Below are 22,670 nucleotides of genomic sequence, written 5' to 3'. Positions count from 1 at the left end.
CCGGGGCCACTAGCGTTGCTTTTGGTTTGTTGGTATGAAGCAGTAGGATCCTAAAATAGTACACTACATCAGAACAAGGCTGCGGTAGTCCTGACAAGATCAGTTCTTAGCAAATCCTTCTGCAACCTGGAATGGCAAGGTAACAAATGCAAGACCTCCAGCTCTTAAATGCTGTAGGCAAAACAGCCAAAGCGTCTGGTTTTGGTGGTCTGAAAGTTTTGTCCCTGCTTCTGCCAATGATTAAAGTTGGTGGAAGTTGTAGCATTTTGCCAGGTAGATGTGCAGGCTGTCTGGGGGCCCAGGAAGCTTCGCTATGTAAATATGTGCAGGTCAGGCCCTGTCAACAGAGTGCCTGAGGAGCAGGGAAAAGCTCAGGAAAGAATTTAAAGTCTTCAGAGAATGGTGTGCTAGTAAATTGGATGTGAAACAATATTGTGAAGGGTGCCTGTTTCAGGTATGAAACAACCCACTCTCATTAAGCACAGTGCAGCCTTTGGACTGTAATATGCAAAGGAGCTGTGAGCTGCCTTCACTGTGATTTTTGTGCTCCTGCTCCCAGAAATACACAGAGGAAATCAATGTCTCTTGGTGTTGGTTGATCTTCACTCAAAGAGGTTAAAAGCTTTTGCTCTCAAAATTGGGGTAGAGGCAGTGCTGAAGAGCCTGCGAAAGAGGTCTGCACAAGGTAGAGATCTGCTCTGACGTCTGACTTGGATCTGAGCTGCCATTTCACAAGTTTTAAGGACTGGATAAAACTGTTGAAGATAAAAAGGGAGTTTCACATGCCTCCGTGGACATGACACTCAGCTGCATGGTAGAGGTCACACAACCAGTCCAGAAGGCTGTGAAAATGCCAGTGTGCTGTCACTGCACGTCTAGGAGGTGGTTGAGCACTTTGACAGGTAGCTGTGGTTCCCAGTGCCTGCTGCTTTGGCCAGTAGCGTGTTAGCTGGAGGTAGGATGGGCATAGATTGGTACCTCAATACAGTGGTTTCTTTTAATAATTCTTCTACAGACTTCAGGGGCCCTGGAGAGGAAGGAGGGATGTGCTAGGGAGGGATGGTGTCATTGCTAGTGGTGGCTATTGAACAGCGCTCCTGTGTGGTGTTTATGTCCTGGTTTTGGCTAGGATAGAGTTATCTTTCTTCCCAGTAGCTGGTACAGTGCTGTGTTTTGGATTTAAGATGAGAATAATGTTGATAACACACTGATGTTCTAGTTGTTGCTGTTTATGCCAAGTCAAGGACTTTTCAGCTTCTCACGCTGCCCTGCCAGCGGGGAGGCTGGGGAGCACAAGAGGCTGGGAGGGGACACAGCCAGGACAGCTGACCCAAAGTGGCCAAAGGGATATTTCCCTACCGTACGACGTCACGCTGAACAAAAAAGCAAGGGAGGGTGGCCGGGGGGTGGTGGCCTGCTGCTTGGGGACTGGCTGGGCACCGCGGTGTCAGCGGGTGGTGAGCAGTTGCATTGTGCACCACTTGTTTTGTATATTCTTTTATCATTATTATGATTTTCCTTTCCTTATCTCAACCCATGAGTTTTAACTTTTTTCCCCAATTCTGTCCCCCATTCAGGGGCTTTGAGCAACCTGGTCTAGTGGAAAGTGTCTCTTCCCATGGCAGTGGGGTGGGGATGGAACTAAGTGGTATGTAAGGTCCCTTCCAACCCAAACCATTCTGTGATCCCACTCGGGTGGAGGGAGTGCAGGGCTGAGTGTTGTTTAGCTGCCTGCTGTGTTAAACCACAACAGTTCGATTGAAATGTGTAGTCATCAGCAGACCCTGCTTGCTCACCGCCAGCTGAGAACTATTTTCTTTCCTGACTCTCCAGTTTAACAATGAACCTTGCCTCCGTTGCAGAAAGAGAGGTGAAGCTCTCTCCAGTCCCCGATACAGGAGCAGAGCCTGGAGGAGAGGTGAAGGGAGAAGTTGCCGACGGGCATTCTCCCACTGCTGAAACAAAGGAGGTGGAGGGAGGATCGCTGATGGAGAACACAAGAGCTCTGATCAATACCTCAGAGTCCACACCTGACTGCACTGCAGGAGGGCCTCCCTCCTCTACGGAGACACAGGAAGGGTGGGAAGAAGAGGGAGCATCACTGCTGGAGGATATAACGGCTGCAAGTGATACCTCAGAGACTGCACCTCAGTGCGTGGTTGGTGATTCTTCTGAGAAGTCACTGAAGAGGGTAAGGCTCTTTGTTGGTGTTGAGGAGCAGGAGTAGCTGGTAACCCGTTGCTCTTTTTTTGTAAAGCAACGAGGCTGGGCTGCATTGCCACAAGTCCCTTTGGCCTGCATCTCGATGTTGCTGCCTGTGTTTCCAGGCAAACTGCAGATGTATCTGCTTCCATTAAGTGTTGTGTAGGCAGGCGGCTGATGTGCTGAGTGGTACAGCTCCCCCAGCAGAACCTTTGCTGCATGGAGGGAAATGGTACAGAATTCAGCTTAGTAACTGGTCTGGTCTTGTTAGTGAGCATCAGGCTCAGTGCTGAGAAAGTCTTGAATGTTAAAACCAGAATTCTCAAGAGTTTCTTGATCTCAGGAGTTCCGCCTGCTATAGAAGACGGTAGCTGGTCTTGTCCCTTCTCTTCCTGATCATTCTCTGTTAACTCAATGTAGCAGGAAGATGTTGGTACTAGCTGCAATGGAGGAGGTGACAAGGAATTTCTCTTCGACAATGAATAAACAGACATTGTGGTGTTCTTTTTTTTTAATAGAAAAGAAGAAGGAATAGAGCAAAAAAGGGTACTTCCAGCTCCAGGGAACCGGACTCCCTGCCTCCTCAAAGCACAGCACCAGCTCAAACCACAGCATTGTCTGATACACATGTTATTCCACAAGAGGCACAAACTGTGGGCAGTGAAGTAGACAAACCAGGTGCTGATGTACTTGCTGGTGAGATTGGAAGCACACATGAAAGTGACAGAGCATTGGGTCACTTGGGAAAGGAAGCTGGGAGTCTGGAAGCAATTGCAGAAGGCAGCCACAGCACTGTAGGTGTGATGACCCCACCAAAGCAGAGCAGCACTGACAATGTGGCTGCCCCATCTCCAAGCTCTGCAGCCCCAAAAGAGGAGGTGGAGGGTGGGAGTACCACAGAGTGCAGAGAAGTGATCAGGAGTAACATGGAAGGGGACAGTCGTGACCGTGACACTGGCCAGCTTCCAGAAACCAGTCCAGATTCCCAGTCCTTGGGTAGCCATAAGAAACTGGCCTCAACAGGGGAGAGAGCAAGCATTTCCTCTGGGTTGTCTCCTGGTACAGGAGCACCTAAAAGCAAGCCTGCAGCTCCTTGTGCTGAGCATCAAAGTCCAGCGAAAAAGACTCCACCTGTGGTCAAAAGCTCGCAGGCTAGGAAGAGTGAAGAAGGCTCCAGGCAGAAAGCGAGCTGTTCGACTACCAAGGTAAGCATGTATGCAAACACTCTGGTGAGTATTTGGTTGAGTTGGGAAAAGTTTCCTTAGAACTTGTTTGTGCTGTCAGTAAAGCTGAAGACAACAAGGCTGGAGAAAAATCTGGGAACACTATGACGTCGTTTGGATTTTCTTGAGTTTTGCTCTCCTACGTGTTCTAGCACTGCTCTTTCACTGAGTGGTTGCTCAGTTACCCCCAGGAGCTGTGACCTTGTCTCCTCTCCAGCCAGCTCTTCCAGGTGTGCTCTTCAGTGAGCTCTTGGATCTCCTCTGAGGAAATCTTCGTGCTTTGCAGGTGTTTGTGCTCCACTTAGGGACAGGCCTGTTAAGCTGTAAATTGCTGTTGGTTATCTTTCACTTTCTTTATGCCCTATCCTCTGGGGACCTATGGCTTGTTGGCCTGACTTCTTGCCAATGTGTGTGGGCTGTGTTCCTCTTGGAATCATGCAACGTTTTTCTTAACCAGTAGCTTTCCTCAGTGGGGAATTAGCATTTCCAGAAGTATGAAGCTAGTTGATATGTTGTGATTTCTGGGTGTCCCCACCCATCTGAAGCAATGTTGGATATTTCTGTGGATTATGTGCTTCCAGGGCCTCCTGTTTAATTGGGTATTGCCCATCTTCCTGTTGCAGAATGAAGACGCAAAGGAGAAAAAGACCACCCCAGGTGAAGTCACTGAGAAGGCAAGTCAGACCAAAGGACCTAAGGCTGCTAGAAAGGTCAATGCCTCGGCTGTAACAGACAGCTGCAAGGAGAAAAAGCAGCAAAGGAACCAGCAACCTGTGGATAAGGTTATAGAAAGGTCAGAACACCCCTGCTGCTGCCCAGCATTCCTCACTTACAGGATTTGATGTGAGAAGGACTAGAGAAGCCCAGACTGAGGCAGGGGAGGGACTGAAGTATGAAGATTGGTCTGTATGTATCTTGGATATGTGGAAGTAGAATTGCCTTAAAACTGAGACTACTGCTCGTGCCAAAGAGAGGCAATGTTTGACTGGGAGTTGTAGCACAGGTCATGTGCTGGGTAACGTGGTACACTTGGTACTTGAACCTTTTTGGGTATGTGACGATTAAAAAAAAAAGATAGCCCTCTTATTTCTTATTCTTACAAGCAACAGGTGCTTCACACATGCAGCTCTTCAAATTAGTGGTGTGAAAAGCTATTTTGATTAGTATAACTTGTTTTGCTTAATCTGTATGTGCTGGGAGAGGTATAAAGTGTAGCTGTTTCAGGTGACTGCTGGGTGAGGTATTTCTGTGGGCTCACCAATGCAGTGACCCAGATACATGCGGCCAGAGCATTTCATGCTGCCTTTAGGAATTCATTTTTCCTTTTTGCACTAGGCTTTACGCCAGGCTTGCTCTGTAGCATCAGTTTGAGTGAACTGTTGACAGAGCTTATGGGTCTTGTATCCAGTAAGCTAGTGGCTCAAATCTTATTTGTTGTGTTATAATGATTTGTGCAATTAAAAAGTAAAAATTGTAATTCTTTTTATTTTCCTTCTAATTATTTCCTGTAGTCCTGTGAGCCGAAGTGAAGGTGTTACAGTATATTTCCATGCAATATTATCCAAAGACTTCAAACTAAACCCAGAGACTCATAAAGTGTTCATCAGGGGTGAAGGCATTTACCCCTACACAGACTGGGAGGACGCTGTTTGTGAGCTGAACTGCACCAAGTACGTACCCTCTTGAGTCACACAAACACACAGGAGTGTTTTGGCTCCTGAGAACAGGATGCAATGTGGTATTTCATCTAATACGTAAGACTGTAGCTATATGCCCATAGGTGCATATTGCTAGAAAGGGTTTTCATAATGGAGATAACTATTCTAAAACTTTCATCATGAAAGAATAATCACCATTCCTGTTACAAACTGGTGCATAGAAAAGGAGGTGTAGAGATCAGCTGACATGTCCTTTGTCTTCCTTTGCTGTGTTTTGTGTTTCCTAGATGTCTAGAAGAACATGGATACCTCATTGAAGGCGCTGTAACTCTTGCAAAAGCAAATGTGTATAAGCACATTCATTATAAATATTGGGTTACCTGTGGTGAAGGGAGCTATGAATTTATTTACAAGCATTCAGTAGCAAGTAATCCTGTGAATCGCTGCTTATTCATAAGAGGCGACTTGCTCAACGATGGAGGTGAGCTTTTCTGACTGGATCTGCATATTGGGATGATCTCTAACTTCATATGGACTAGCACTGTTATTAGATAGCGCTGTCTGAAGTTGAAAACGTAACGGGTCAGTGGGGTTATTTCTGTGGACAGCTGAGAGAGTGAAGCCATATGCAAATGTGTATGTGTTTGCCAAATGATTGTTTTCCTGTGTTTTCATCTGTGTTGCTTATTCTAGAATGGCATCAGTATGATGATATTGTGTGTGCAAAGCCTTCTGTAATGAAAAACCTCAAGAATATGTTATTTCGTGATGAAAATAAAGGCGTGGTGGATGGGAAGATAATAGCTGCGAATATTATGTTAGAAAGTATCTTCAGCATTCTTGGAACCTGGAGTCCCAACAACCTGAGAAACTGCCTCTTCCAGCTGAGGCAGTTTTATGTTGTTACAGCAGACCCATGGGTACATGATGGTGTGGAAATGCAATGGACAGAGTTAAACTTTGGCACGCAGCAGGTAATCTTTCTTCTAACAGGTACCAGAAAACAGATATTGTTACTAAACACGCAACTTTCCATTTTGCTGTTGACCTTGTTGGGTTAATTTTGCTTTTCCAGTCAAAAAAAAAGTTCAGGTGTGACAGAACGAGCAGGAATCCTTTTTGGGAGAGTGCCCCTGTCTGCCTTGGGAACTTCAGTCACACCTTTGCAATTAGGTGCTGTTCTGAGCATCCCGTGTTGGTCAGCGGCAGAGCTGTGATGTGGTAACTTCTTACTTGAGTGGGTTTTGTGTCCAGATATTAATTTTCTAAGCCTGGCCCTTGAGTTCTGCTGCCTGTCACTCTGTTACCAACTTACCTGACCCAGTCTTTGACCCCAAACCTGCCTTTTTTTTTCTTTTTATTTGTTTGAGACAAGCTCCTCCTGATCCGGTTCTACGCAGTGATGCAGACAGGGCTTCTGGAGTCCCAAGTTTCTTACCTGGTAGAATTATGGAATATGACAGAGACGTCATGTTGTCTTTGAGTGTTCAGACCGGTGTCAGGGCTGCTTGTTTCCAAGTCTCCCGAGATGGCATGCCGGCCTAGCTTGGCAGAGTCCACGGGTGCTTCAAGTCACTGCTGGTTTTCAGAAGGGTGATTTTTTTTTTTTTTTTTTGGTTTCACCAGGCACCACAGTACTATGGACTCCCTGGACGTAGTTTCAGAGTAGCTTTTAGGGGCTGTGGGTAAGGACAGAAATCTTTCTTCCTTTGACTCCCAGCCAACCCAGAGTCCACTGGGAAGCTGAAACCTGCTTGTGGCATGTGATGGTGACCTAAGGCAGCACTGGGTGTCCAACTGCTCAGCTCGCTGGCTCCCTTCCTGAGATCTGCCTTGGTCCGTTGACACTCCCCATCTCTGGTGGGCATGGGAAGCTGAAGCACTAGCTGAGTGGTGGGAGCTGGCAGCACAGAGAGGGGCACCAAGCTGTCACAGGTCCTGGGGTATTGCTCCTGATGTTCTGGTGGTGGTGTGTGCTTAGATCCTGTTACTGCTGTGATGCTGCGAGGTGTGCAGGGCTATCAAGTGTCCTTGCTGTAACCAGCAGAAGAAAATGGCTTCAGAAGAAAAAGACTTGTTGGGGAACTAATGTTGTCGTTGGTTTGTTTCTTCCCTTCTTTATCCTAGGTGAATGACTTACTGCTAAAGTATATGAAGAAAATTGCTCTTCCTTTCCTTGCACCAGAAGGTGCAAAAGCATCATGGGAGGACCTAGTAATAAAAAGTAAACTAGCTCTGGGGCTCACCATTCTCGTAGTAGTTGACTACTTCATGCTTCCAGCATCTAAAAGCGATCTGGTTGACCTGTGTAGCCTCTTGTGCTTGGATAATAAGGTGTCACAACAAGCCATACTGGATGAGATTAATGATATTGAAAAGGCTTTTGCAGGACTTGCTAGGTATGTATGTTACTGGAGCACTTATAAGGTAACTAGCTGGGCTGGTTTTGCTGCAGGTATAGCACCCTGTGATAAAACAATAAGGAATTCAGTGCTCTAGTGTCAGAGAACTGGAAAAAAACCAGATTTGAAGGTACCATTGGAGGTGTCCGTTCCAACGTCCAGCTCAAAGCAGGGCTAATATCTGGGCAAGGTTGCAGTGGAGTTCTAAAAAACTCCAGGGATGAGAACTGCACAACCTGCCTGGGGCTCTCTTACAGTCACATACCTTTCTCTCTGTGAAAAATATTTTCTTTTTGTCCAAACAGGATTTCCCTTACTGCAACTTGTCTCTGTTGCCAGAGTAGCAGATTGAGTTAAAACTATTCGGGTTTTATTTATATATTAAAATCTTATTTGTTATCCCTTTTCTGTCAAGCAGTTTCTAGCTTCTTACATGTTTACTGTTCATACTTACAAACTCCAGGAGTCGGGATCGTCATGTGTTTACTCATTTAAATTTAAATGCCGTATTTGGATTCTTCTTGTCTCTCGACATGCATCATTACACATTTTCTGTTGATTTTTTCCTCAGAGTGCCTACTTATTAAACAGTTAGAAAACAATCTATTTGGCACTCAAATTTCTAGTTCTTCATTTGCACAGCTGCAGCTATGAAATTTCCTTTTGGAGACCTTTTGTAGTACTTCAGCCCAGCCAAGGAGGCACAGAATTGTCTCTAGAATGGGTGACTCTGCACGGGTGTCACCCAGTCCCTGGCTGAGCTGGGGCAGCTCACTGGGAAACTAGATAGAGTATTGGCACTTCCTAGTGCTATATTAGTAGGGTTTGCGTGGGGAGATTTGGGTGAGATTACAGCTTTGAATCTTAAACTTTTACCATATATACACTTCAATAGAGATAAGATTGAGCTAAAATACCAGACGTTATGTGAAGGTACACAGCAAGATTGAGGTGTATCCTTCCCTGCTGCAGGACACTTGAGTCCTGGAAAAAGCTGATTTTTTTACTCTGTGTGTGTGTGTCTCTAACATTTTTTTATTTTTTTTAGTTTGAAGGTTCACCTGACAAACTTGTGCCAGAGATGCATTGATGAGCGAGTGGAGCAGTGGGTGTGGATTCTTCCTCTTCTGCATTTCCTTGCTGCTCCTTCGCAGCATAACTACTTGCCAATGGAAGAAGATACCTGGGCGAGGCTGGAAGGGCTTCCGTTTGCTGAAACAAGGAAGAAGCAAGATACGTGAGTTTTCCAGGATTACTAATTATATCCAGTGCCTTAACACTGCAGTTGGCGGTGATCACCTTACTTTATCTATTTTTTTTTTCTCCCTTGTTTTTAAGAAGTAAGAAACGTAGCATGTTGATGGTGGGTACTTGGGATACATGAACGCATGCATACTGGTTATTCAGAGATTGTAGTGTGTAGCAAAGCTGTGCAATGTATTTCCTTTCAGACACAAACAGCCCTTGATCCTGCAAGCTGTGGAGCAGCTTGCGTGGCTGGTGATGCCCGTGTGTTAAAGCAGGTCATGAGAGATGCATTGTGCAGAATCTGAGCAAGACCTGGAGTTTATTTTCCTTGAGTGCTTCTGCTTAGTAGTTTGACACTGCTTCTGTGATCACTGAGTCTCGAGGTCTTCTACTGATCTTCAGCTGTAAATGAACAAAGCACGGAAGTGAGAACAAGAATACTCTGTCAGCTGAACAAACTTTTAGCCTTTTGTACCTTGAAAATGTGAAGATTTTGTTTTGTCTTCCCTCCAGGGGGACCCTACTGCAACTAATGAAAGAAAAGAAGTACTTGATGGAGCTTGATAAGACTCTGGTCAAGTCCTGGATCTCTGTGCTGCCCCTGGAGAGCCTGGCTGAATTTATAGAAGAGTTCTCCAGTGATTTGTTAGTTATTCTTCAAGGTGTTTCTTACAGATTAGAGAATGCTGGCCTTTTCTGCAACAGTTCTAAGGTTTGTCTTCTGGAAGCTTTACCCAGCTGAGGTATAAAGGCTGAAACTGGGCTGTAGCATGCCTTTTAGCAGGACTGACTGTCACTGGAGGGAATGTGGTTGGTAGCAGGTTGGAGCACAAAGAGCTTCAGATTTAGTGAAAAGCAAAACCAGTTGCCCTGAAGTAGGAGACTCCTAAGAGGAGATGAGATAGTGCATCTGTAGCAAGAAACTTTGTTGATGTTGGTGAGAGAAGGGTCTGCTTATCTGGCTTTGCTCTTAGTCAGTGACGGCCAGTACTTTAACCCTGAGATCCTCAGGTGGCTGCCTGAAACTGTTTTTGCACAGTTCTTGGAGGTATGGGCAAGGTGCTGCTGGTTTGAGAGATTTTCCCGCCTGTTGTGAAAACACTTGTATTTGCGTGAGGACAGCAGGAACTGGACATTACAATTAATAATAATAAATTTAAAACCCTTAGATTGTAAGAAGTGCAGGTTTTGTTTGTACAAATAATAGCCACCTATATGTTGACTCTGACATCCAGTAAATAATTTTTGCAATTTTATGGTGTATTTATAAAAGCGTTGGAGAATGTATGGAAGAATAGTGAATTCCCTCTTTCGCAGCATCACCTCAGCTAATGAGAAACCAGTCTGTAAAATTCCTTCCACAGTTTAATATTTCATTCCATCATTCTTTTAATAATTCTTTCCATTATTAGGTAATAGAGAGTCTTCTAAATAGACTGCTGCGTACCTTGGATGAGAAACAGGCCAGGTAACTGAAGTGCACTTTTGTGAAAGCATCATCCTTTTTATTTACACTATCCCTGTAGGGGAGGGGTTATATTTCTAGCTTAAATGTATGCGTTGGTATCTATATGAATAAGCAAATCTTGTATTTTTATTCCTCTGACAGCAACATTTTTTAAAAAGTCAGCTGAGGGAGAAGGGTGGCTAGTTGCCATGCTGTATTGAATTTGGTGGGTTTTTTCTTTTTTTTTTTTTTTTTTCTTTTCTCTGAACAGAAAAGAAATTTTTCCTCTTTATTCCTTTTTTTAATACTCTATTCCTTTATCCTCTTCAGACCTCTGGAAGCTCGGTCTTGGCAGTCCTACTTGAACTGCTGCCTCAATCTACACAAGAAGGCCTGCAAGTACACGAAGCTGGGGAAGTGGTTCAGGATTCCTGCCGCTTCTGCCACGATGATTTCGAAGGTTGCCAAGCTTCAGCCTACAGAAGTGAGTACCAGGGAACCATTCATGGGTTGATATGAACAACATATCTAGAAGTATTACAAAAATACTAAAACAGACTGGTTTTAGATCATACCCATTCTCAATTTGGAGAACTTAATACTCTAAATTAACTGAGATTGTGGTACTTTCAAGAAGTTGTGAAATCATTTAATGGTTTTGATTCTTCTTACTGACAATAAGGTCCAATGCCTTGGCTGGCTGTCGTGGGTTTTGTTTTATGTCTGATTGTTTTTTCCCTTAGACATATGTTGTCTTTACTTCCTGGAATAAGCATTCTTAAGCACAAACTATTTGTAAGCATTGCATTTTCCCAGCCTTCCTCCATCTTTTATTCAAGCAGTAGTGGGTGTCTTTTGGCCATGTTTCTGTTTTGATGCATTTAGGCCTTCTCTCTTAGAAATATTTATTTAAATTAGTTGTACGTTGCTTTCCTGCTTGAATTGTTCTTATTTCTTCTTCTCCTGTGTGTGCAGAAGGTGCCAAGAGATGCTGTGCAGGAAGTTCTAGTGGTAGAAGTATTCAATGAAGCTCTGAGAGAGACTCGAACCTGGTTCAAAAATACTTTAAACCAGAAGTTATTGAAAGAATATGTGGACTATGTGGTGTTCTCATTTTCCTGGGAACCTCGGGTATGTGTCCTTTTCTCAAGATATGAATAGAAAAAGCATTTTACCATAGCTTAACCATATAGTTTGGAGTTTCACGGCTCTTTGCTGGGAACTGTAGGTGCTGTGGCTGGGTGAGGAATGAGATGGGGACAGGCAGTACAGAGCACTGAGGCTGAGAAGCTGCCTTGTTGGAAACACTACTGGGCTGAAAGACAAAGGGCTGTAACGGGTGCTGCACAGCTCACCTTATTTATCCTCTCTTGGCTGTTCCAAGAGGCACTGCTGGGATGAGGAGCTTCCCCTTGTTGGCATTCAGCTGGAGCTGTGGTCTGGCTCGCTCTGTGTGTCCTACTGGCTGTCCTTCAGGCCTTCCAGCAGGCAAAGTGCAGAGCAGCTCCCTACAGTCCGATCCACGCTGCTCCCAGCCCTCCCTGGCACGGTTTCCAGCATCAAAGTGGAAGTGGTTCATCCAAACGTCTCCTTTAGCAACTGGGACATTTTGACACTGGGACGTTTTGACAACTGGGAGCGCTCTTTTTCCTCTGGATGGAAAAATTTGAAAGGACGGGAGTGGGGGGCCCCTCTCAGCATAGCTCTTGCATTCTGGATTTGAATGTTAAATCTCAGCACTTAGTGTTGTGGGTTTGTCTGCTTCTCACCTGCAGGCCTGGGATGAATTTGTGAAGATCAGCTGTCCAGATGAACAGTTCACCAAGAAGTGGAAGGGGACTTTACTTACAGATCTGAAGAGAAGAATTCAGGAGGTAGGGGGGACGACAGGCAGTGCTAGCGGGCCAGGTTGAGAGCGGAGAGGCAGTCATCCGTGCTACCTAGAGAATGGCTTCTAGAGCCCTGAATAGGCGCATGAAAACGCTGTGGCTTTGGTCATAAAAATTGCCATTGCTGTTATAAACCATATTCTGGAGGCTCAAAAATTGGACATGGAAATGTACCTGGCTGTGTTCTTGGTGTCAGAGGCTCCAGCAGCCTGCTGGCCTGGCTGTAGTGCTGATCTGTTTCCAGCAGTGAGTGATAGCCCAATGCTTTAAAGGAAATTGCACATTGCAAGCAATTACCATCCATTTAGTTGTAAGATACAGTGGTGTAAAATAAGCACTCGGGGACTTACAGAAGCAAAATTGGTGCTTGTCTCTTTTCATTCATTGTGCAGAAATTGTCATCCAGGCTCCCAAATGTGTAGGTCCCCTCTAAATCGGGCTTGTGGATCATCTTTTCTCCTTTCTACATTAGTTGCAAAATTCTCGAAGGCATTGATTTTCATGGTATAATCAGGAAACAAATATTGTCTGGTGGAAGCTTGGCTTGGAGAGATGCGTATTAAGTAATCACACATTTTAGATGGAAACAGTGAAAAGATTTTCCAGACATTTATTTGTGTTTTGTTTCTCTTCCAGGCCCTGGTAAATGGGCTGGTGCTTGGCTCTACTAGGAAACTTAAAATTTTTTACTTTAGTTCCTTTTTTTGTCTTAATAGCAGCACTCCTTTATGCTCTCAGAAAAAAAAAACCACTTTGGAAACTTTAAGTTGATAAGAAATTGCCTTTTTGCCTTACAGGAGCTTCCAGTTAACCAAATCTTAGTCTACTGCTGTCAGCACTGCCAATTTACAGAACTTGAGTCTTCCATTGAGTCATGTTTCCGTGATTGTGCCACAGAGGCTGTAACTGCAGCTTGCCAGGTACTGTATTTCCCCCTCAAGGCAGGAAAAGGAAAAGTCAAATTCTGTGTTGCATGGTATAGGAATGTGTGTTGTGGTTGAAGGAGAGTTGTGCATTGCTCTCATTGCTTGATTTGCTGTGGAATATTTAAGTTAAACCACGAAAAAACCATTTTGGCAAGAAATCAGGAAATGAGGATGCACTTAAAAGGGTCCATCAAAAATACTTGTAATGCTTTTGCCATCATGGCTTCTGGCGCCAGTCACATCATACAGCTTTCTTGGAATATGCCTCAGCACTGGAGGTGTGACTTGACATCAGTGCCTGATCCTGAGATGGATGGACACAGTGTAATCCAAAACCCTGATGCATTCTTCCCTGCTGTCTTGTGTGCCTCATGCAGACTCAGATCAATCTCCTCGAGAAGATATCTTCCTACAACGTGGGCCGATTCAGTCAGCTCGTTTCAACTATTATTGTGAAGTCGTGGCCAATCAAGACTGGGCAGTTTGAGGATGATTTTGACAAGATTTTGCACCACGTGCTTACGTGGCCTGACATCAAACATATCTTCAGCTTTAATGGTATGTCTATTAGCTATATTTATAGAAGTCTATAAAAAGCTGTGCTCTGCCTTGCAACTCCCACTTTGCAGAGCAGCAAACAAATACAGAAAAATTGTCCTGCTCTTGTTTTAATCCCCATCTCAAAGCTCAAGTTATTCAGTCTTTGTTTTTGGAGAGGAAAGGCTAAGGAAGAGTGAGCTAGTATTCCTCTTATGCTAATCCACTGCAGCAGCTTCAGGACTTGTACTGGATTGCTGAACCTGTAGGTCAAGTGGATTTGTGGAATGTAACTTCTTTCTCTGAGAAGTTCTAATAAGTTATTGCTACACAAAAAATGCAAAAGTGTTGGTCGTGTGAATGGATTGGAACTGCTTGTTCCTTCCACAGGTTTTGTGTACGGGCTCTGCATGGGAAGGTTTCTGAATGTGCTCCTGAGATCCTGGCTGTTACTGTTCAGGAAAACATGAGGGGCTGGAGGGTGGTGTGATAAGTTCACAGGCTTTTGGGTAGGGCTTCAAATGGGAAATGGAAGGACTTTGTATCATGACATTGAATAGTTATTGATTCTGTCTATTTTTTGTGAAGCAGGGCTGATCTAGGTTTTACATGCTTTGTTTCTGGAATAGGAACAAACACAAAGCTCCTAGAAGAACTTACGGATGAAGCAAAGAATGTCATGGCCACAGCAGACTCGGTGTTTATGGGTGTCAACAATGACATCCAGAAGGGCTGTATCCTTGTGAAACATCTGGAAGAGATTTTCCAGCATGAGAAGCAGTTCATCTGTATCTGGGAGATAAGTAAGAGCACCCTTCAAAGGTGGCATTGTCGGCTTATGGCATCACTGTAGTGATGGATGGTCTACTGGGTTAACCTACTTCGGTGATCAGTAATGCTGATTAGGTGCTTCAGCAGTTAGCAGTGCTGCCCTTGCCTTTGTCCTTTATACTGAACTCTCAGCTCCTGTTTGTTTGTCTGCATTTCAGTGTGGTGTCTGTGACTCTGAAAATCTAAACCTGAGTTATGGGTGCAGGGGGTGGGAAGTATCTGTCTTGTGATTACACATGAGTTTTCTTTCAGAGCACCAGTGGCTCTTAGGCGAAGACAAAGAACTGCTCCAGAAAGAACTGAAAGAATTGCTGCAGAGGAGGCAAGAAGAAGTAACGCTTCTCAAAAAAGAGAAAAAAGCAATAGGAACCTTTCTGAGCATGTGCAGGAAGGTGCAAGCATCTGTGAAAGGTAGTTTTCTGGGGGAGTAATTTGAAAGTGGCAACTCCAGAAAACACAGTTTTCACTAAAGTGACTAGGTTTTGTAAACAGGTTTTATTCTAAACCACAGCTTTCTAGACCACATTCTAAACCACATTCTAAACTTCAGCAGCTAAAATGACTAGGTTTTGTAAACAGGTTTTATTCTAAACCACAGCAAGGATGAGGAGAGGTGGGGGAAGTAAACCTAGAGCATCTGAGGGATCAAGCGAGTGCTTATGCCTCATGTGATATTTGTAAGGGTCCACATGCCCAGCAGCATCTTGCAGCTCGGCAGATTAGATGAAGTAAGCTGGACACAGGCTAGACATCTGATCTGTCTCTGACCTGTCTGTCTGTTTTGAAGTGGATGTAGGTGAAGTAGAATTTCAACACTTGGAAGATCTTAACTCAAAAAGACTAAATACCGTTGTGAACGTGGGAGAGAGACCCCTACAGACCTTCTACAGCTTGAGCCCAAAGCTGAAAGAATTTGCCCAGAAAATGCACTCTTTTAAGGATAGCCTGATCTTCGAGCAGTTCTGGGAGGAAGCAGCACAGAAGGCAGGAGAGGAGTATGAAAATTCAGAAGAGGAGGAGGAAGAGAGAATTGTTCCTGCATTGGACCTTGGTAATGTCTTCAGCAGTCTAATCCACCCTTGCTTTGTGAACTATGAAAAGTTGTATGATGATCTCAGATCTGGAAGTCTCACACTTTCTGCAGTTGATAAAATTTTTCAAGAATTCATAAGTCATCCTGAAGATATCAAAAGTGAACTAAATACTCTGTGTGAGCTTAGACCTGGAGAAGATAGAGATTGGGTTGTTCAGCGATTTCAGCAGATACAGCAATACCATGAAATGCATTTAACTTTTGATGCTGCGAAGATCATTGCCAGTGTCAAAGAGAGTTTAAACCTCTTGGGTGACTTCAGTATCCTGGAGAAGTTGTTGGACATAGTAAGTATCCACTTCAGCTCTGTACTGGCAGGGTGTTGACTAGAAAGCTCAGGTAGATCTGAACCTTTCCACAAGTCTATCCCAGTCTGTCAAGAGCTATTCCCTGTCCCACAATGCTTATTTGAGATAAAAATTAAGTGTTTAAACAAAGTGCTTTTGTGTAATCTTTCTTAAGAGAGAAGATGGTATTCCTCTGTTTGGGGTGTGGCTTTGCAGAGGGCTTTGCTTTCCCCGCTAGAGAATGGATTGTATTCCCATTTTCAGACTGAATGTTTGCACCACTTGCTTTATAGACAGAAAAGCTTGAATCGTACAAGACACAAAAGCTGGATTCCATCAGCCCTGAGCTTATGCAAGCTAAGAGACTGCTGCAGGGGATCACTCTGAACCGTCGTGGGTGTCTGAGAGAGCTGGCTCAGCAGAAGGAGTTTGTCTGCTGGGTCAGAGAAGCGCTGCAAGGTGTGTACTGCTCACCTAGGAATTAGGTAGATAGGTCAGGGATATGGCATTCCTTCTGCCCCCACACAAACTGGCATCCCTTCTAGTACTATCTGCTTTATGCCTTCACAGCTTCTGGTATTGATGGTTACAAGCATCTCTTATGGGTTTTGGTGTGGGATGTGCTATGAATAGTCCCTTTAAACATGCCCGTGCTGCTGTAGTCTCGTGCAGCACACAGTAGCTACCCTGCCCGATAGCTGGGCTTGGTGTGAAGGGTTGTAACAGCTGCTACTATTCGGCTCAGATTGGTTATTTGAGGGAACAGAAGCCATCCATTTAACAGGATGCCAGCATTCTGATTAGTTGTGTCTGCCCAGCTCAGTTGTCTTACATGCAGACACACACACTTTGCACTGCTCCTGTCCTGGCTGGGTGTTCATGGAATGCGGGGAGAAGGCAGGGCCAAGGATGTCATTCATGTGGATGAATCGCCTAGTAAAGTTGCTGACAGGATGGGTGGAGGGAAGTTGCAGAGGGGGTGCAGTTCAAAGGCATTCTTTCTGCATTTTCTGCAAAAGGTGGTGATGTGGAATTACATTAAAGCCGCCTCATTTGTTGTTCATTCATGTGTTATTTTCATTTAAGATATAAATGAGCTGAAGGTATTTGTAGACTTGGCATCCATCTCTGCTGGGGAGAATGACATGGATGTGGACCGCGTGGCGTGTTTCCATGACAGCGTGCATGGCTACTCTTCCCTGCTCTATGAGCTTAGACAAGATTCGGGGTTTGAGGACTTCATGCACTGCTTGAAGAAGCTGTGGCGAGCCCTGGACAGTGATGAGAGTCTTCCAAAGAAACTGGTGAGTTCTGCTGGACCAGGTCCTCTCTACATCCTCTTGTGTTTCTGCCTTCCCAGAGTGGCTGGAAGATTGACTGCACAGAGCAAGTCACACTTGTGTAGGGACATCACAGCGGCTGTTATTATTAGAAAAAAAAAAAAAATCATGTTTCTGTGGCACAAAAATTCACCACAGCAACTGCAAGTGGTATAGTATGGATTGCTCCAGATTGCCGCTGAAGCTTTTAGCATGGTATAGATTTGCTCTTGCAAGTGTTTGAGTGATGATGCAAAAGAGGGAAGGCGGATGGCTGGGAACGCTCTTATTTTTTGCAGCAGGGCACGTTTCTATAGCAAGAGGCATTGAAATGCTGTGGGGCTCTGTTCAGCTTCCTGTGGTGTTGGTAAAGAACAGCTGTGCAGAAGGATCAGGCTGTGGCCAGTAGTCATTCCTTTCTTCTTTCCCCATCCTGAAACTCTTAAGCCAGCCCAAGCTGTTTGTCCTGAACACAGATGGAATCCTGGAAAGAAGTGCCAAGTCAGAGTGATGAGGGCAGTGCCATGTCTTTTTTTCCCCACAGCGTGCTTCAGCTCAACATCTGGAGTGGCTGAAAACAGTGAAAGAGAGCCATGGGTCTGTGGAGCTGTCATCGCTGTCACTGGCAGCTGCCATCAACAGCAGAGGAATATATGTTCTCACAGCACCAGCTGATGGCCAAAAGGTGAGGCTGCTCGGCTTTCCCTCCCTCCTGCAGACAATGCCCCTGGCATGTCGGTGACTGTCAGAAATGTGCTGTAGCATTTCTCTCACTCTGCATGGTTCTTGTTTTGGGGGCTGCTACCTCCTAAGTGTTCCCCTTGCTGGGCAAACACTACCTCAGGAGTAGAACCTCAGTGCACATCAGTGCTAATAACTTACTCTCTGGCAGGTTTCTCTGGACAGTGTCCTGCGCTTCACCCTGCCAGGGAGCTCTGGGGATAACAAAGCATCATGGAAATACTCTCTGGCAGAGCTCCGTGAACTGCAGAACAAACTGATGCTCATGTCTGCAAAGGGAGAGCAAGGCTTGGAGGTGGAGAAGTTCTCCGAGGTCAGATTTCAGACCCAATGGGTTTCTGATGTTAAGGCCAGGGCTGGATTTTGCCTTGAATGTCAGCTTGTAAGACTGTGATTTACAGCTGAGTTGCTGGGGATGAATGGTAGCACGTAGAGATAGATGCTCTTACCTCTTTGGTTCCTTGTTGAGGTGGAATGATGCTGGAGACTGGAGAGTGGACTGGGACCATCATTTTGTAGCTGCACTGGGGATGCTTCTGGTTGGGATGGTTGCTCTGTGTGTTGTAGCAAGCTTGGGTATTCCTTACTGGCATCCTGGGCATACTGCTAGTAAAAAGCCACAGAGAATTTTTTGTTACTGTACAAGGCCTGACACACCTGGCTTGGGACCAAAGCCTTTATTTTCACTGAGTCTGTCCTGTGGTATCATGACTGGGACTTATCTTGGTAAATCAGCTCTCTTTTTTGATCTCTCCCCTATCCTCACACAGGTCTTTTTCAATGTCCAAAGACTTGCACAGGCCTTTATAGACCTTTATTCAGCTGGGAACATGCTCTTCCGCTCCTGGCTTGCCCATGTGTATTGTTCACCCAAAAGAGAAGCATGTGTTCTCATAGACTTCTCTTTGGCACCAATCCCAGTGCTAGAAGGGCAAGGAGATATGGCAGCTGTGCTCCCAGACCTCTGCAAGATGGTGGAGAATTTCCTGGAGAGTTGGAAAAGCTTCATGTATGAAAAACGATCCCAGCATTTCTACCTGAACTACTACACTGCTGAGCAGCTGGTCTATTTGTGCATGGAACTGGGGCAGGGGACGCCCAGCCAGCATGCCCTGATGATGCTTTCGTTCCTAAAACACAACTGCACCGAGGAGGATGTCCTTAGAGCCTCCAGGAATGAGGTGCCTCCCAGCTCAAGGAAGGCTATTACTGACTTCCAAGTGATGCTGGATGGGGAGATTGGTCTGAATGCACAGCTGGAGTGCATCTGGAAGTGTTACATGAGCAACATGCGTTTCTTCCTTCCACACTGCCTGGATATTGATACACTTGGTGGGTGGCTGAAGAATCTGGCCAGCTGGGAGAGAGAGCATGTCACACGACACTTTCCACAGGATTTTCTGCATGTTGGTCAGCCCAACCTCATCACATGCCCTCGCTCTGAGGTGCTCACGTCTGCTCTGGCTATTTACATGAACAGCCTCAACCAGCCCCTTCCCACTTTTGATGAAGTTCTCCTGTGCACTCCTCAGACCACTGCTGAGCAAGTGGGACTCTTTCTCAGGAGGTGCCTCATTCCCTGCAGCAGAGGAGAGAAAATTTACACCATGCTGTATGCAGATGAGCTGAGTTATGATGTCAGCTGCAGGGCAGAGCAGCTGTTCCAGCACCTGCAGCACTACAACAGCACTTATCGCCTTGTCATTCTGTGCAACTGTGAGAGGGAGCACAGCTACATCCCTTCTGTCTTCAGCCAGTACAAAGTGCACATGATACCCCAGAGGCCACTAGCTGAAATCCAGCAATACCTTCAGCACCACTACAGAGTCACTCAGCCTTCAAGCTCAGCTGCTTCTCTGTTCAAGGACAATATGTGTGTTGGGATTGTGTCTTCCAAAAGAGCTGGTGTGGGTAAGATGTCACATGCAAAGTGGGATCTGCTGAGTGTTGAAAACCCGAGCGGGGTTTGCCTTGTCAAGTTGCGTTTCAAAGTCATAAGCATCTAGTCAAAAAGAGTGATTCAGACTACAGTCAGTGGAGTGAGGTGAAAGCTGTAAGGACATGTAAGGACAAGCTGTCTTGTCCTGAGATAGGCATCTCCAGAGATGGTTCATTTTGCTAATCTGACACCTGTCTTCTTCAACAGACTTACATAATTAACATAAACTAGATAGCAAACACCAGGTATCATGAATCTGACCTCCTGAGGTTAAAAGATGTCTACAGGAAAATGTATGCGAGATGGGACAAGGGTTGTAAAGCCTGCCTGTCTGTTTTGCATAGGAAATGATTGTTGTCTGTCTCTTAATGCAGAAAGCTAGAGGGCATTAAGTAAAACTACTTGGCAGGCTGAAAAGCAAACAGAAGGTGGTTCTTCAAACAGTGCTTAGTTTTAATTGTGGAACCCAAAGCTTTACATAGGCTTAAAAAGTGATTAGATATAGTCATGAGAGAAGCATCCATCAAGGGCTATTTAAACACAAAGATGCAATGTCTGACATCAGAGCTCCTGAGCTGCAAATCACTGAAAAAATACTGGGAAAGAGTTGCTGTGTCAGGTGTGTTCTTACCCTGTTCCTTGGCTGTTGCCTGCTGTTAGAGGTTGGTGGTCCAGTAAGTGCTTTGGCTGTCCAGGGCTGTGTGTGTTTCTTCTGTAAACTTTTGAGTCTGAATTATTTCTAGTGCATGCATACAGGAGTAATGTCAGATCTTGCTTTTCCTTACCAGCCATTCCTGGGCTTTGATAGAGTACCGCCCCAATGAAAAAGGTCAGGTTCAAAAGGAAAAGTGCTATGATGTTTTCCAGGGATCAATGAGAAAATCTAAACCAGTTTTGGTAACAAATTGCATCCTTTGTCAAACTTCAGAAATCCAAAGCAGCTCTTGGGTGTTATCTGTGAATAGCTGCTGCCTTAGCTTCAGTCAGGAAGGCTATATAAACTTATCTTTTGTGTCGTGCTACAAATCTTTCGTACCACCGAGGATGGGGTTGAACAGTCTAAAAGGTTGCGAGAGACAGCTTTACCCAGACATCCATAACTGGGAGGTATTTGTGGAATGGACCTACCACAGCCAGCTTCTGCACTACATGCAGCTTAGCGTGATGGGATGTAGCCAGTGGATGTGGAACAGTCTTCCCATTCCCCACATTAATCTGAGGAACAGCAGATGCAGACTACAGCCAAGTGTAAACAACAAACCAAAGTCATTGCCATTGCCCAAATGCTGGCAAAACTAGTTTCTACAGGATAAGATAGGAAACTTGAGGGTGCTTGTCTATTTGACAGCACCTGCCCCCATTTTTACTTTAGAAACAACCACGTAATAAAATAGTTTCAAGTCCTAATAAAAAGTAAAGCCTGCCTTAGGTAGTCCAACCAAAACAAGCTATGTGGATAATGACAGCCTTCAGCAGCCAACAGCAGCAATGGCTTTGATTCTAAGCTGCAGCCGCTCTAACCAGATCTAGGCTTTCTTCTTCTGGAATGTTTTTAGGAAGGTTCAGAGATTTCAGAGGATAGGGTACTTAAACATTTGAGTCCTTTGTTTCTATTATGACCTTAATATAATGTATTCAATACTGATGGCTTTAATTCTTGTGGTGTTTTTTATGGTAACAGGGAAATCTCTGTATGTGAAGAGGCTACATGAGAGACTGCAAGAGGAGTACCCTAACTGTGAAAAACTTCTGAAAACCATCAGATTAATTGAACCAGAAGTGGATGAAGATGAAGTGCTAAAATCTCTTCTGCCTTTTCTGAAAATAAAACACAAGACAAAGCCTATGATATTCCATTTTGATATCACCTCTTCAGTAAGTACATCCCTCCCACAGCTGCCTTGTCCTGGCAGCTCTTTGTGGATCCTTGCAGAAGTTGTTTCTTTAAAACTTTTGTTTCTTAGTAAGCCGTGTCACTAGGACATGTTTTCTAATTGTTGTGTAAGAACATAAAGAACTCTTCAGCATCAAGGTGGTTGAACTCTGGAACAGGTTGCCCAGAGAAGCTGTAGAGTCTCCAGCCTTGGAGATACTAAAAACCTGGCTAGACATGGTCTAGGGCAACCTGCTCTAGCTGAGCCTGCTTTGAGCCGGGGGGTTGTGCAAGGTGATTGCCAGAGATCCATTCCACCCTCAACTGTTCTATGATTCTGCAAAGTTATGTTGAATAAATAAAGAAGAAATACCTTTGTGCCTTTTCTTGCTAGGTACAAAGTGGAATTCCAGAGTTTCTATTCAAGCTGCTGGTTTTGCAGTATCTGACAGATAATAATGGAAATATGTGGCTACGACAGAAGTGCCATTTGTATATCATTGAAATCCTTGAGGCATCACCAGTGCCAAAGAAAGCAGCAAGACGTGTATGTACACAGCATTACTTGATTGCTCTGAATTTCTCAGTCATTTTGCACATGTTTGTGTATAGCTGCACATGAGTTGTAGAGACTAACCGTAAACATAGCACAAGAATTCCTTGTTTGTATTGGGGTGTATTGTGCATCTCCTTTATGAGGTGGTGCCCATGGTGTTGTACAAAGTGCTTTTAAAACCAGAGAGTAAATGACACCTGTTGTGGTTTTCTTGGGTTGGTAATTTCTGAAGGTCTGTTGGTCCAAGCCTTGCTGTCTCCGTTGTAATGTGTGTAGGAAACAAATGCAAAAATCTAATCTTCCTTATGTTACTTTGCATGTTTGAAAGTACTAGAGTATTTATATGCAGCTATAAGACTAGAGTGTAGAAGTTACAGGGATAAATAATAACAGCTTCTGGTTTTAATTTCTTTTTCTTTGAGGTAGCACTGAGAAAGGTCTGGAGGTAACAAGGGACTATAATGTTACAGGAAGGAGACTGTAGGATGAAATATTAATT

At 44.7% G+C, this 22,670-nt stretch overlaps 1 protein-coding gene across 2 annotated transcripts in view; it reads left to right on the top strand.

Moving 5' to 3' along the window:
- RNF213 (ring finger protein 213) overlaps positions 1-22,670 on the top strand; it is a 54,737-nt gene that overhangs the window by 3,244 nt on the left and 28,823 nt on the right. For both annotated transcript variants that reach the window (XM_040582174.1, XM_040582173.1), the window contains 25 exons: positions 1,863-2,191; positions 2,721-3,407; positions 4,049-4,218; positions 4,937-5,095; positions 5,371-5,564; positions 5,777-6,057; positions 7,211-7,482; positions 8,534-8,722; positions 9,247-9,445; positions 10,146-10,201; positions 10,511-10,664; positions 11,156-11,311; positions 11,956-12,054; positions 12,867-12,989; positions 13,373-13,553; positions 14,162-14,335; positions 14,616-14,774; positions 15,151-15,743; positions 16,037-16,202; positions 16,830-17,047; positions 17,607-17,747; positions 17,955-18,116; positions 18,574-19,714; positions 21,424-21,617; positions 22,010-22,162. In XM_040582174.1, coding sequence (XP_040438108.1) covers positions 1,988-2,191; positions 2,721-3,407; positions 4,049-4,218; positions 4,937-5,095; positions 5,371-5,564; positions 5,777-6,057; positions 7,211-7,482; positions 8,534-8,722; positions 9,247-9,445; positions 10,146-10,201; positions 10,511-10,664; positions 11,156-11,311; positions 11,956-12,054; positions 12,867-12,989; positions 13,373-13,553; positions 14,162-14,335; positions 14,616-14,774; positions 15,151-15,743; positions 16,037-16,202; positions 16,830-17,047; positions 17,607-17,747; positions 17,955-18,116; positions 18,574-19,714; positions 21,424-21,617; positions 22,010-22,162 — 6,225 coding nt within the window. In that variant the 5' untranslated portion in view covers positions 1,863-1,987. The remainder of the gene's footprint in view (positions 1-1,862; positions 2,192-2,720; positions 3,408-4,048; positions 4,219-4,936; positions 5,096-5,370; positions 5,565-5,776; positions 6,058-7,210; positions 7,483-8,533; positions 8,723-9,246; positions 9,446-10,145; positions 10,202-10,510; positions 10,665-11,155; positions 11,312-11,955; positions 12,055-12,866; positions 12,990-13,372; positions 13,554-14,161; positions 14,336-14,615; positions 14,775-15,150; positions 15,744-16,036; positions 16,203-16,829; positions 17,048-17,606; positions 17,748-17,954; positions 18,117-18,573; positions 19,715-21,423; positions 21,618-22,009; positions 22,163-22,670) is intronic.

Source organism: Falco naumanni, chromosome 1, assembly GCF_017639655.2.
Source record: "Falco naumanni isolate bFalNau1 chromosome 1, bFalNau1.pat, whole genome shotgun sequence".
Lineage (NCBI taxonomy): Eukaryota > Metazoa > Chordata > Aves > Falconiformes > Falconidae > Falco > Falco naumanni.
Note: the sequence above shows the minus strand (reverse complement) of the source record. Positions and strands in the feature narration are given on the sequence as shown.